Source organism: Rhipicephalus sanguineus, chromosome 10 (genome assembly GCF_013339695.2).
Source record: "Rhipicephalus sanguineus isolate Rsan-2018 chromosome 10, BIME_Rsan_1.4, whole genome shotgun sequence".
Lineage (NCBI taxonomy): Eukaryota > Metazoa > Arthropoda > Arachnida > Ixodida > Ixodidae > Rhipicephalus > Rhipicephalus sanguineus.
This window is the reverse complement of record NC_051185.1, coordinates 43,445,561-43,457,855: the sequence shown is the minus strand read 5'-3', so window position 1 is coordinate 43,457,855 and position 12,295 is coordinate 43,445,561. Positions and strand designations below refer to the sequence as shown.

At 47.4% G+C, this 12,295-nt stretch overlaps 1 protein-coding gene across 6 annotated transcripts in view; it reads left to right on the top strand.

The window, feature by feature from the left end:
* LOC119371776 (peroxidasin homolog) overlaps positions 1 to 12,295 on the top strand; it is an 88,978-nt gene that overhangs the window by 61,919 nt on the left and 14,764 nt on the right. For all 6 annotated transcript variants that reach the window (XM_049419908.1, XM_049419907.1, XM_049419909.1 and 3 more), the window contains 6 exons: positions 928 to 1,215; positions 2,194 to 2,427; positions 3,118 to 3,362; positions 7,609 to 7,914; positions 8,813 to 9,072; positions 10,035 to 10,317. In XM_049419908.1, the coding sequence (XP_049275865.1) occupies positions 928 to 1,215; positions 2,194 to 2,427; positions 3,118 to 3,362; positions 7,609 to 7,914; positions 8,813 to 9,072; positions 10,035 to 10,317 (1,616 nt within the window). The remainder of the gene's footprint in view (positions 1 to 927; positions 1,216 to 2,193; positions 2,428 to 3,117; positions 3,363 to 7,608; positions 7,915 to 8,812; positions 9,073 to 10,034; positions 10,318 to 12,295) is intronic.

The following is a 12,295-nucleotide window of genomic DNA, read 5'->3' as shown; positions in this document are numbered from 1 at the left end:
ATTATCATCCTGATTATCGCAGGAAAACGTTTCTTTGCATCCTTTTTTAGTTTTGTTTGTTTTTCTGGATGCAAGCGTATGGTCTATGTGTTCTGGCTTCTTGACATCACTTGGATGACTCTGCTGCACACGCGCAGTCACTCCGCTGATGCTGATACGTGGTTGGCATTTGTATTGTATTTATGCGTTACGTTCCTTTCAATAAACTTTAGTTCTGAGTCAGCGCTCGTGTCGTCGCCTTCCTCGAACTTTATCATCGTCCCTTTAGCGCTGTGACCTATAAAAAATAAACCAGACCTTGTCGAGTCCAGAGTAGCTTGACCGTGTCAAGCTACTCTGGACAGTGCATGATTAAACAAACTATTTATTAATTTATCAATTTATGAAGATAGCAAGAGTGCAGTGCGTTTCAGTAGCACTGCAGACAGACGTTTGCTAAAACCTGAATTACGTCATGGTCTCATAATAATATTAATGTTAATGCGAGGAAGCCAGGCAGCAGTTAATTGTCAAAGTACCAAACATTTGTGATGCCTTGTCAAATACCTTGTACTCGTTCTTTCGCGCTGCACTTTTTATCGTGGAATCGAACCAACTAGCTCAAATACCAACTTTGCTACATGTGAAGGTCGCCGTATTTTTCAATACTGCAACTATTCACCGTCAATCTGTCGATGATTTTATATTCATTTCATGGGCGTCGTCATCTTGGGCTTTAGCACGAATGATTCATCAGTTAGGACACCGTTAAGTCGAGCAAAGAAGGCCATAAAACGCCGAATGCATGCGTACAACCGTTTCCGTGCAAGTATGAAACAAAGAGAGAAAAAGGTTTCTCTGTTCCTTTCTGCTCTTTTACTTGTTACATGCACAAAACAGCAACGTTAACGGCCCAAGATGGCTGCGCTTAAACGCAATATCTTGCAGATTATATTGAAGGGTACACTGGCACTCACCCTGGTGACCGGTACGTGCTCTCGGCCCTCCACGAGGCCGAGCAGTCGGTCGACAGGGCTGTCAACAGCACTCTCGAAGACCTTCTCAACAACAAGAGAAGCACCGTGGGAGGGCGCCACAGGCATGCTCATTTGCTGCGCATATTCCGCTACCCGGACTCAGAGGCTCAGCGTTCAGCCAGGGCAGCCGAGGTCTTCGAGAGGGCGCTCAACATCATCCAGGAACAAGTGGCAGCCGGCATGCGATTCAACATTTCGGGTGAGGGACAAATGATCACTGATTGGCAGCCGCTCTAGAGATTCTATAGCCTTTATAAATGTGCACATAAAATCAATATAGCATAGGGAACCACAGTGAATTAATACCAATACTATTTATAGTCGGATACAACTTAAGAAGTCCAGACGACCGAAGCGCGGCAGCCGATTCCCTCCGCGACTTAAAAAATAGTTTCGCTCATGCACTCGGCAATGTTCTGCGAAGGCGGGGTCACCGACCGTCCAGTTGATGACGTCAGCCTGGAGTGCGCGCCCATTGGTACAAGCTTGTGTGGTTACGCCTTTGAGGAGGACATGCCGCCGACTTCTAAAGTTGAATCCTACTATAGTTAAAAGCTTTGCAGTAGTGGTTGCGATGTCAAAAATGACATCAGTCCCCTTAGGTAGGGCTAAGAAGAGCACAGGCAAAAGCCCGAGTTCTCACGAGACACTCATTAAATTGTTTTGACGCTCTGAGTCAATTGCACTGTGCTCTCACTGAAGCTTTCTCGATATCGCCCGGTCTTCGCTATCTCCGGGATTGGCCTGCCTTTGACCATGCGACAATTTCATTGGATGACGTATGACATGACGTCACTACGTTATATCATCTGACACTTCTCTGTTAGCATCATTTCATGTTTCTGTGAGGTCATCTGACTGTCCTATAATCGAACCCGATTATATCGAATACGAAGGGGATCGCCAGTATTCTATATATAGGTAATTCAATATAGAAGGTATTTTATATATCGAAACATAATCAAGCAGATTTTAAAACTGTTCGATATGCGCAATAATACGCTATCTGTGGGTTCGATATATGTGGGCTCGACTGTATGCGCGTTCACGCTGCCGCCAGAAGACGCCACTGGTCGCCGACGCCGGACACGAAACTTTTCGACTCATGAGACATAAGATTTTCGCTTTAATTATTAAACAAGCAGCGGACGGGTTGGCTTTTCTTTCTACGACGCAGACACGTCAGTTGACAACCTGCTGTCCCCCGGGTACCTGGACCTGCTGGCTGAAATGTCAGGCTGCCTGCAACACCGCCAGGTGCCGGACTGCTCCGACACCTGCTTTCACAATCGCTTCCGCACGTACGACGGCACCTGCAACAACCTGCGTCACCCCATGTGGGGTGCATCGCTGACACCTTTTGAGAGGCTTCTGCCGGCGGAGTACGAGAACGGATTCAACACACCCGTGGGTGAGTTGGTCGCTGCGTATAGTTCATCGAACTCCCTAGAAGGTGTATTGGGGGAGTAGACAATATCCGCAAGAATATTCAAAAGAAAAGGTGCAATATGTGGTACCTTTAGAAACAATAAACCCTCAGTTGATTGATTATAAAAATCAAGCGATATGGGTCTTCCCGGTAGACCTGCTGAAACGTGCTGCTCTATAAATACAATCATCATCGTTATCACCTAATGTTTTGACGTTGCACTACCTCCGGCATTAAACCGGCATTACATGCTACATTGAATCCATTGCGAGGACACCCATACTGCACTGCTATGAGAAGCATATCCTGCCAGTAAGTGACCAACTTTCAAAACCTCAATACATGCAGTGTCAACGATATTTTATTGCGATGTCTCCTCTCAGTCCTGCATGCGGTTTACTCGAAAAACGGGCGGTAAGGACGTCTTTTCTACCGCCAACGGCCTGAAAAAGTAGCCAAATTGGCGCGAAAGGGCCAAACCTGGCAACCCTGGCCACTGGTGCCAACGTTTCGACCAGGGGACTTGTCTTCGTCACGAAGACAATGCATCTTGTCGAAATGGTTAGCTCCAGCGACATTCGTTGGTTAACCATTTCTCATCAATAGATCCGAAGCCCTTTTAGCGATCAAGTGACAATCGCTCGCTCGACATACGCCTTATCTTTACCGCAGGATGGACCGCCGAAAAACCTGTGAATGGCCACCGTCTCCCATTGGCTCGAGCTGTGTCCACCGGCCTGGTATCCACAGAGGTGGTGGAAGGAGACTCGGAACACTCTCACATGCTGATGCAGTGGGGCCAGTTTCTTGACCACGACATGGACTTCTCGATGCCGGCCATCAGCCACGAGAGATTCATCGACACCGTCGACTGCGCAGACTCGTGCGACAACGTCATGCCTTGTTTCCCGATAGAGGCGAGTTTTCTGCAGTATTCTTGTCTACATCTTCACCCCTTGAGGAGCAATGTCCACCTACGTAGACGCAACATGTTTCCTCCCGTTCGTTAGACTAGTGGCCAAGAAAGAGCAAGATACATTGCGCATGGACCTTCTGCATAGTCAGTGCGCTTGACTTACCCTCAATATGCTGCGTATGACTGCAGTTGATCAGTTGGGTGAAGGCACTACGATATTTGAATGAACGTTAGACGTGCCGCGCTCCAGCATCAACCTCAAAGGTATTGTTTTTCGTTGCTGAAAAATGAATACAAGCAAAAACAAATTGCCCACGCATTTCGAGCCTTGTAATATTCTTATGCGAAAATAGGGCCGGCTGACTGGAAATTAATAAATGCTGAATTATGCGCTATTTACGGATAACTACTGAAGCTCGCACACAGAAACTTATTAACTTCATTTGCTTTTTTTTTTCATAGGTAATATCGACGAGTGCCTTGGAAATAAGTTGTGTGAATTTGGCATATTTGCAGGCAGTCTATCACAATTCGCTCCCGAAAAGGTTAAAACGAAACCTCCATTTAAATCCATCTAATAGCTTAGTTTTGCTCCCTGGTGCTTAAAAAAATAACTGTGAAAAAGCCTGAGATTATCCTAAATAGTTCAGTATAATAGCTTTGTCTAATATTCATCTCGGTTTTCTTTCACTGGCGAAGTTCAGTCGCTGAGTGAATGTCGATATCCTTACGTCACAACGTTCTTCGCGCATGATAAACTGGACCAAAACTGGTTGTACGACCGCTGAAATTAAGTATCTAAGGTGTTCTCAGACTTTGCATAGTTTATCCACACATTAGAGGTCTACGACTTTCATCTAAATAAAAAAGGGGTCTACGATGTCTGGTCAGTACTAATCTCTAACACATCAGTACTGATCTTTTAACACACGCGACATAACTACATTTGTGTGGAAATACTTCGTTATTACTCATTTATTGCACATTAAAAAAATTCTGCGTAGTTTGCACTGCAGGCGCAATGAAGAGGGAGCGGAGCTTATGGGCACTAGAGTTACTGTATGTGCACTAGAGTTACTGTATATGCTAGCTAAAGGTATGCTACCTAAAGGTAATGGGCACCTATAGGTATACTCCTGGCTGTTGCTGTGCCTCCTTGTTGCTGTTTTGCTAAGTTTTGCAAATTTTCTCTTTCTTTATTCTTCTATTTCTTTTTCTCTCATGTTTTTTGTGCATGTCTTCGGTCTGTCCATTTCTATTTATTTATTTCTCCCTCTCTCTCTCTCTCTCTATGTCTTTCTCCGTCTTTCTATCATTCTTTCTTCCCTTTCTTTCTTTCTTTCTTTCTCTCTGTATTACTCGCTTCCTCTTCCTTTCTATTTCTTTCTCTCGCTCTCTATTTCTTTCACTCTCTTTTTCTTTCTGCATTTCGTTCTGTCTATTTCTCTCTTTACCTTTCTACGCTTCCCTTTACTCTCTCCCCTCATCCTATTCCTGCTCCTCACCCTCACATCTGTCTTCACCCTCACTTCCGTTTACTACCCGCTATACTATACTATACAAGGTTATACTATGCTCTGCTAGCGTGCCTGGATAGCCGTGTGGTTAAGACGCTCGCCTTTGGATCGTGGGTACGCGAAGAAACTTTTTTTCCTATAGTATCTCTCTTTCCCTATCCTATTTCTTTCTTTCTTTCTTTCTTTCTTTCTTTCTTTCTTTCCTTCTTTCTTTCTTCTTTCTTTCTTTCTTTCTCTTTCTTTCTTTCTCTCTCTCTGTACTCGTTGTCCCGCCCATAAGATGTATTGCAGCCCGCGCCGGAGAAAAAGGCGCACGAGTTCTGTGAGCGAAGCAGAAGATGAAGAAGAAGACGAAGAGAGGGCGTGGTGGTTCATGTTTTCTATTCGGCGGAGCATGGTGGTACACTAGTTGCGCACATGTTCTGGGAGTGGCGTCATCACTCGGCGAGGAATTTCCAGTCAACGTATCACGACTCACACCCGGCTGAAACAGCTGCGTTGTTAAAATTTGATGAGGGCGATTCGATCCCACGGAAAATATACGAATAATATTTATTGCCCTCGGGTCTCCCGTCGAGCATATTTAATACCTGCAGATATTGAAACAAAGGGAGGTTCACGGAATGCTGGACCACAATTCAGGTGACTACAACTGCACCGGGCTACAAAAAATCGCTCTAGCTCCACATACAGACGGGTAGGTACATATATATGTCATGTCACTCAGACAATGTGTGTTTAGAAAAAGTGTTTTAACGATTTCGAGTACTTCGTACTCTACTACGGGACAGCAGTAAGCTGTCCCAGGTCCTTTATAAAAAAGCGCAAATACGACTACCAATCAAAATAATTTTCTTCTGCACTTCATGTGTCACATAGAGACAAAATTCACTAGCGTGCGATGTTGGGCTGGTTAGAACGTTGACAAATGTTAAGGGTGTAAAGTGCAAGTGTTAAAATAAAGGACAGAGAACTGAAAGAGAGCTCTCTTTCCGTTCTGTCTATTGCTTCTTTAGTTTACCCTGCGCGTTGCTCCTTTAATATTGAGATATATACCACCTAGCACAACATCGCACGCTACTGAACATTTCTTCGTCACTGGACCCTTCCCGGTCGTCTGCTCTTTCTATCCACGCTCAGGATATTACAAGCGTCTAATAGCCTCTGCCTCGTGGCGTGCTAGATTCATCAGGCTGGCGATCTTTCTGTATTATCTTTAAGGCGAAAGCCTTAGATGCCTCCTTAAACGCGGAAATTGACCGTCGGTGTAGGGGGCGTCAGCTTACTTCGGAGTCGGCGTCAACATGAGTGACGCTAAAAATAATCATCCCGTGATGACGTCTCCATGACGTCATCATGACGTTACAGTTCGCAAAAACTTTGTAGCGTTATTGTCACGTCATCATGACATCACTATCACGTATATCACGCAGTGTCATATGATGACGCCACAACATCACATCCTGATTGGTCAAGGTGGGCCGATCACGGAGGCAGTGCAAAACCACTTAGGTGCAGGAAGCTACCGTATGGGGGAGGGGCAGGATAAGTACATCGTCTGAGAAGAAAAAGAAGATGACTTTCGCCTTCGAGTTGTCTTAGGCGAATGCGTAAGGGACGTTGTGATTTTTCTCTTATTTAGACTAACCCTTGCGCCTTACACATTTAACACAGAGAAATATTCTGCCGAAATAACGAAGCTCCAACCTTGACTTCAGCTAAACTTGCTGGAAGACTTCCCATACTTTATTCCAGATGTACGCAAAACCGAAATTCGCTTATCGGGGCATCGACAGGAACGTTAGCTAGGGACGTAAGTTTACTTTGTTATCTTAAACTCCTTCCGAATGTATCCCGCGTCTTAAATCCGAAGCTATCTCAACAGTCAAGTTAAACTGTTTCATAGGCGAGCGAAGGGTTTCCCATTAGTGGGGCGGGGAGGGGGGGGTGTTAAAGTCTCATCGCAGTATGGCCCTCTTCTCCGTTGGTTGAACCCAAAGGACAGCATGCTTCACAATGGACGAAAAAAAAAAATGAAGCGATGACATGCCTCTCACACTGGCCTGGCTTTGGTTCCTAGCTGTATGTCCTGTAGTAATGATGGGAAATGCGAAGGGCCAGTTGCGAAGCCACAATTTTTTTCGTCGGGCGGGGAGTTGGGGGGGGGGGGGGGTGAGTTCAACCATACTTTATGTATGCTCGTGCGTGCGTTTGTGTGTGTGCGTATATATATACACATGCAAAACTGAAAACATTTGTGGGGGGGGGGGGGTTGAACCCCCCCAACCCTTTCCCCCTGGCTATGGCACTGTCAGGGGCCTTTGGCCGCCATTGTCGTCCAAAAGATGCTTGGCCATAACTGAGTAAACATATGGGGCTGAAGTGCTTTGGTTTGGGCAAGTAGGTGGGACATCTTTCAAGGTTAAACAGCCCGAAGGACGAGAACGCAAGAAACATGAACACACAGGACCAGTGCTGATCAGCACTCGTCCTGTGTGTTCATGTTTCTTGGGTCCTCGTCCATCGTGTTGTTTAACATTGGATATGAAGCAGACATTGCCCCCCTCCTCCCTTAGGTGATCACGGGGGGCGCCGCCAACCTGCACCCCTCGTTCGCATGCCTATGACTGTCTTCAATGTTCTCCATTACGAATTAGAAAAAAAATACAAGCGATATTGTTCTCAAAGAGCTACCGCTAACTCGTCTCGCAACCCCCACACACTGCACAGGTGCCGGCGGACGACCGCCGGGTCCGTGGCCACCGGTGCATCGAGTTCGTCCGCTCAAGCACGGCTTGCGGCTCGGGTCGTACCTCAGTGTTCTACGGAGCACTAGCACCGCGCGAGCAGACCAATCAGCTGACGGCGTTCATCGACGCCTCCAACGTGTACGGCAGCCGAGCCAAGCAAGCCATTCACCTGCGCAACCTGACCAGCGACCGCGGACTACTAAGGGTGGGGCCACGCATGCCGTCCGGGAAGTACCTTCTGCCTTTTAACGACGGACAGCCCAATGACTGCAAGAGAAATTCAGAGGTATGTGGACACTTTGTGTCAGTCATTCAGATGTGGAATCTGAAATTTATTGTAAAGGGCACTTCGACCTAAGTATGTTGAGTGTTGCCGCGAGGAGTCCGCCGCGGTCGTACAGTAGTTACGGTGCTTGGCTGCTGACCCGACAGTCGCACATACAGAAAACAAGCAAATGAAAAGTATTTTAACTTTCCTATTCAGTTTGCTTTAGAGCCGTCCCCACTTCAAAAATATTCGTATTTCACAGTGCGCAACGCAATAAATGACTACCTGCTGTGGCTGCCTTAGCAGGTTGGTATACTATAAGAGCTGCCTTTGGTCACAGCATTGCGCTGAATATAAAAAAAAAGCCGCACCTCCCCGAAGGGGGATCGTGAGGAAATGCGAATGCATTTGGGTGCACCCGATGAGTGTGCGATTAATTAATGAGGAGAGACGAGAGTGTGCACGTAGAGGCGTAATGCTCGAGTTGCATTGTGTTACACTTCGTGCTAGTGGTATCGTTGCCGCGAGAGAAGAGACTTCACCGACTTCCATCGCTATCAAGACACCAAAGCGCACGCTCCCTATATGATATATATAGGTCCGAGCGCGGAGAGGAGGAGCGCCCGAGCTCTCTCTCCGCCGCGCGAGCTCCGCGATGCGAGCGCCCTCACCGGGTACACTCCTCCTCCCCCTTACCCTCCGCTGCTCCGCGATGCGAGCGCCATCACACGCCCGCGCGCTCCTCCTCTCCCTTACCCTCCGCCGCTCACCACCTGCTCCGGTTGCTAGGCGCGGCGCAGCTGTTGCAAGGGGCGAGGAGGAGCGCGCGCGGAGAGATCTGTGCGCACGCCGGCCAGGGACGCAGGACAACCTCCGACTAAGAAATGCATTCGCATTTAAAAAAAATTACGTGCAGATAAACGACGTGGACTGTTTCCTGTCGGGTGACGTCCGTGCCAACGAACAACTTGGCCTGCTCGCCATGCACACGCTTTGGTTCCGCGAACACAACCGCCTAGCCGAGGCGCTCAGCGAGATCAATCCGCACTGGGACGGTGAGCGGCTGTACCAGGAAGCACGCAAGATTGTCGGTGCCCAGATGCAGCACGTCACCTACGAACACTGGCTGCCCAAGATTCTCGGTCCAGCGGGAATGGCTGCCATGGGACCCTACCGGTAATCTGTACATTGATTGATTGATTGATTGAGTAATTAATTAATTTATTTATTTATTTATTTGTTTGTTTTGATTGATTGATTGATTGATTGATTGATTGATTGATTGATTGATTGATGTGAGTGAGTGAGTGAGTGAGTGAGTGAGTGAGTGAGTGAGTGAGTGAGTGAGTGAGTGAGTGAGTGAGTGAGTGAGTGAGTGAGTGAGTGAGTGAGTGAAGGCGATCAACTTCGCACGCGTTTACAGAGTATATGGTCGCCCAGTAACGTTTACGGGGTTTATTTAAGTAAGTAGCGTAGTAGACGGCGCTCGCACATGATGTGCTTGAGCACCGTATTGCAGGCGTCGGTGCTTCCCGCCGATATGGGCGCTACCATGTCCTGAGGTCAACGCTCTCGTGATATTATTAAAATAAATATGCAGGAGCCCTTGTCCTATCGGGAAAATGAGGGCATGCCAAGCCTGGCGTGTGTGGGCCTGACGTACTACTTTTCTTCTTTCTTTCTTTCTTTCTTTCTTTCTTTCTTTCTTTCTTTCTTTCTTTCTTTCTTTCTTTCTTTCTTTCTTTCTTTCTTTCTTTCTTCCTTTCTTTCTTTCTTTCCTTCTTTCTTTCTTTCTTCCTTTCTTTCGCATTTGCGCAAATCGCTCTCGTAACTTTTTCCTTTCTCCATTCCCGTAACTGGACCTTCACCCGCGGGCTCAGCCGCTCAACACTTCTGTTGCTACAGGCAACAACGACGGCAAAGCTTTCAGGTCCAGGCAACAATGAATTGTAGCAACACGGAATTACAAGTGACCTCGATAAAGGGTCAGATTGCCGTATCAGAAAGGGCTGATCACCGACAAGTCAAACGATCGAGAGGGCATCAATTATCGCAAAACGACACTTTTTTTAACATCAGTACACTAGTTGTTCCGTATTACAAGGCGCCGCTCGCATTTAAACGTTCTTCCTCTTCAGGGGCTACAAACCGAACCTCAACCCATCAGTGGTGAACGTTTTTGCCACTGCGGCCATGCGCTTCGGTCACTTCCTGATCAACCCTGTGCTACTTCGACTGGGCCCCGACTGGAGACCCGTGCGCGAAGGTCCGGTGCCTCTCAGGAGGGCCTTCTTTGCACCGCACCTGATGCTCAGGGAAGGGGGCATCGACCCGCTCATGAGGGGACTGCTCGTGGCACCCGCCAAGCTGAGGAAGGCCGATCAACTGCTCAACTCTGAGCTCACCGATCACCTGTTCGAGGTGCGCTTGAAATTTCTGGTGCTTTCGTTGGTTGGTGCACGGGTTGTAGACAGTAGCGTAGCAAGAAACTTATTACAGGGGGTGGGGAGCTGGTTTCAATCATACTTTATGTGTGTTCGTGCATGCGTTTGTATGCGTGCGTGTATAAACAGGTATACTACAAGGACTGAGATTAGGTCCACTATTGCAATGCGTGAGCCGGCGAGCGAAACGCGGGACCCAGGGGCGTAGCCAGACATTTTTTTCGGGGGGGGGGTGTTCATTTATACTTTATGTACGTTCGTGGCTGCATTTGTATGTGTGCGTGTGTATATACGCAAGCAAAATTGAAAATTTTCGGGGGGACGGGGGGTTTGAACCCCAAACCCCTGGCTACACCTCTGCCGAGAACGTAGCAGGTCGATGGCAGGAGCAGAAGAAGCTATATTTTGTTTTCTTTTTCTATTTTTTCTATTTTCACAAACCCGTCGCGATGCAGTACGTGGTTGCACCTCCCTAGGCAAAATCCTGCCGACGCCCATGCGAGGGCTTCAGACAGTTTTGACTGCCTGCGGTTCGCTAGCGTTCACTGAAATCGCACAGTACACGGGCCTCTAGCATTTCGCCTCCATCGAAATGCGACAGCCGCTATCGATTTCTTGTTCTGACTAGGTCAACCATGCACTTGTCGTTGTAATACCCAGAATTTTGGGTGCACGCCACGCCATCTCTCGGCAGCGGCCGCTGGCACCACCGTAATTGTGTGGAAGATATGCGAAAAAAAAATCATATCTGGCGAACAAAGCTAGTTATCAAAACTGGCTCACTGTTATGTATAGTGGAGAACCATTCGAACACGCTGGTCGATTCTCGTAGCGTGCCACTTAACCCATAGATTCCCTGGAGCTTTGAGTACTTTACAGTACCGCCCATGATACACTGGTAAACATTGTTGAAATGTGCTAAGAACCTACGCGCTTCGTGGCACGATGCTAGAATATCACCAGGATATCCCGGTGTTCTCTAGCTTATAATACGTTACGCTTAAAATCTGCAGCTCAGTGCTTCAGATACGACTTTATTGCCTATTTCCCGTTCAGCTACGGTGATACGCGATGGCCGCCTCCGAGAGATGGCCCGACATGCACCTCGCTTGAAAATCCTGGCCACGAGCACGATCACAGCTCGAGTTTTTAACGGCCTCCGCGGGTTACGCACCATTTCCAGGCTACGGAAAGTAGGAAACGGATATGAGGTTGAAACCGTCTATTACGGCTACCAATAAACTACAGGGAACTTATGCACCGCCATGCATAGAAATAAATACTAGGTAAAAAGGCAAAAGGCGGACGAAGATGTGTTTCGTAAAACACACCTATAAATTTACATAATGCCGTACTCGTGCAGTTATAATGCTTAATTCAGCTGAGCTCTCTTCTACGTGGGCAAACAGGCCATTGTATTCGCTCTTACAGCGTCCTGGTTAAACAGCCATCAATTCAGCATAAAAGGTCCATTACTAGAGAATCACCGTCTAATCCTTCGCTGCACTTGACAGGCACAATAACGACAGGACGAAATGCAGGCACAATAACGAACAAACGCGTTTTATAGCTGCCGCTTGGCGTATTAATACAAGTGGAAGTGGATGAGTGAGCAACGATCCGGCCTTCGCAAAGATTACCCTACATTACGTTCCGATTATCTCACACAACAAGGAAATGTCACGCTTAAACGTCTATCTGCTTCCATACATGAGGATGCGTAGATACGCTTAACTTAACCCTTTGCGGTCCAAAACCTTTTTTCACCTTCCGTTTATTCTGGTCCAAATCTAAAAGATTCAAGCCTCATGTAAAAGAAGTTGAATTACTCTTTTACAGATGGTGCATAGTGTAGTTCGAAAACGCGCTCGTGAATCAACCGCAAACGAACTTGTCGAGCAGTGCCCGGCCACGGACCTCTGCATGCGTGTTGCGCTGTCGGGCAGGGCCCGACA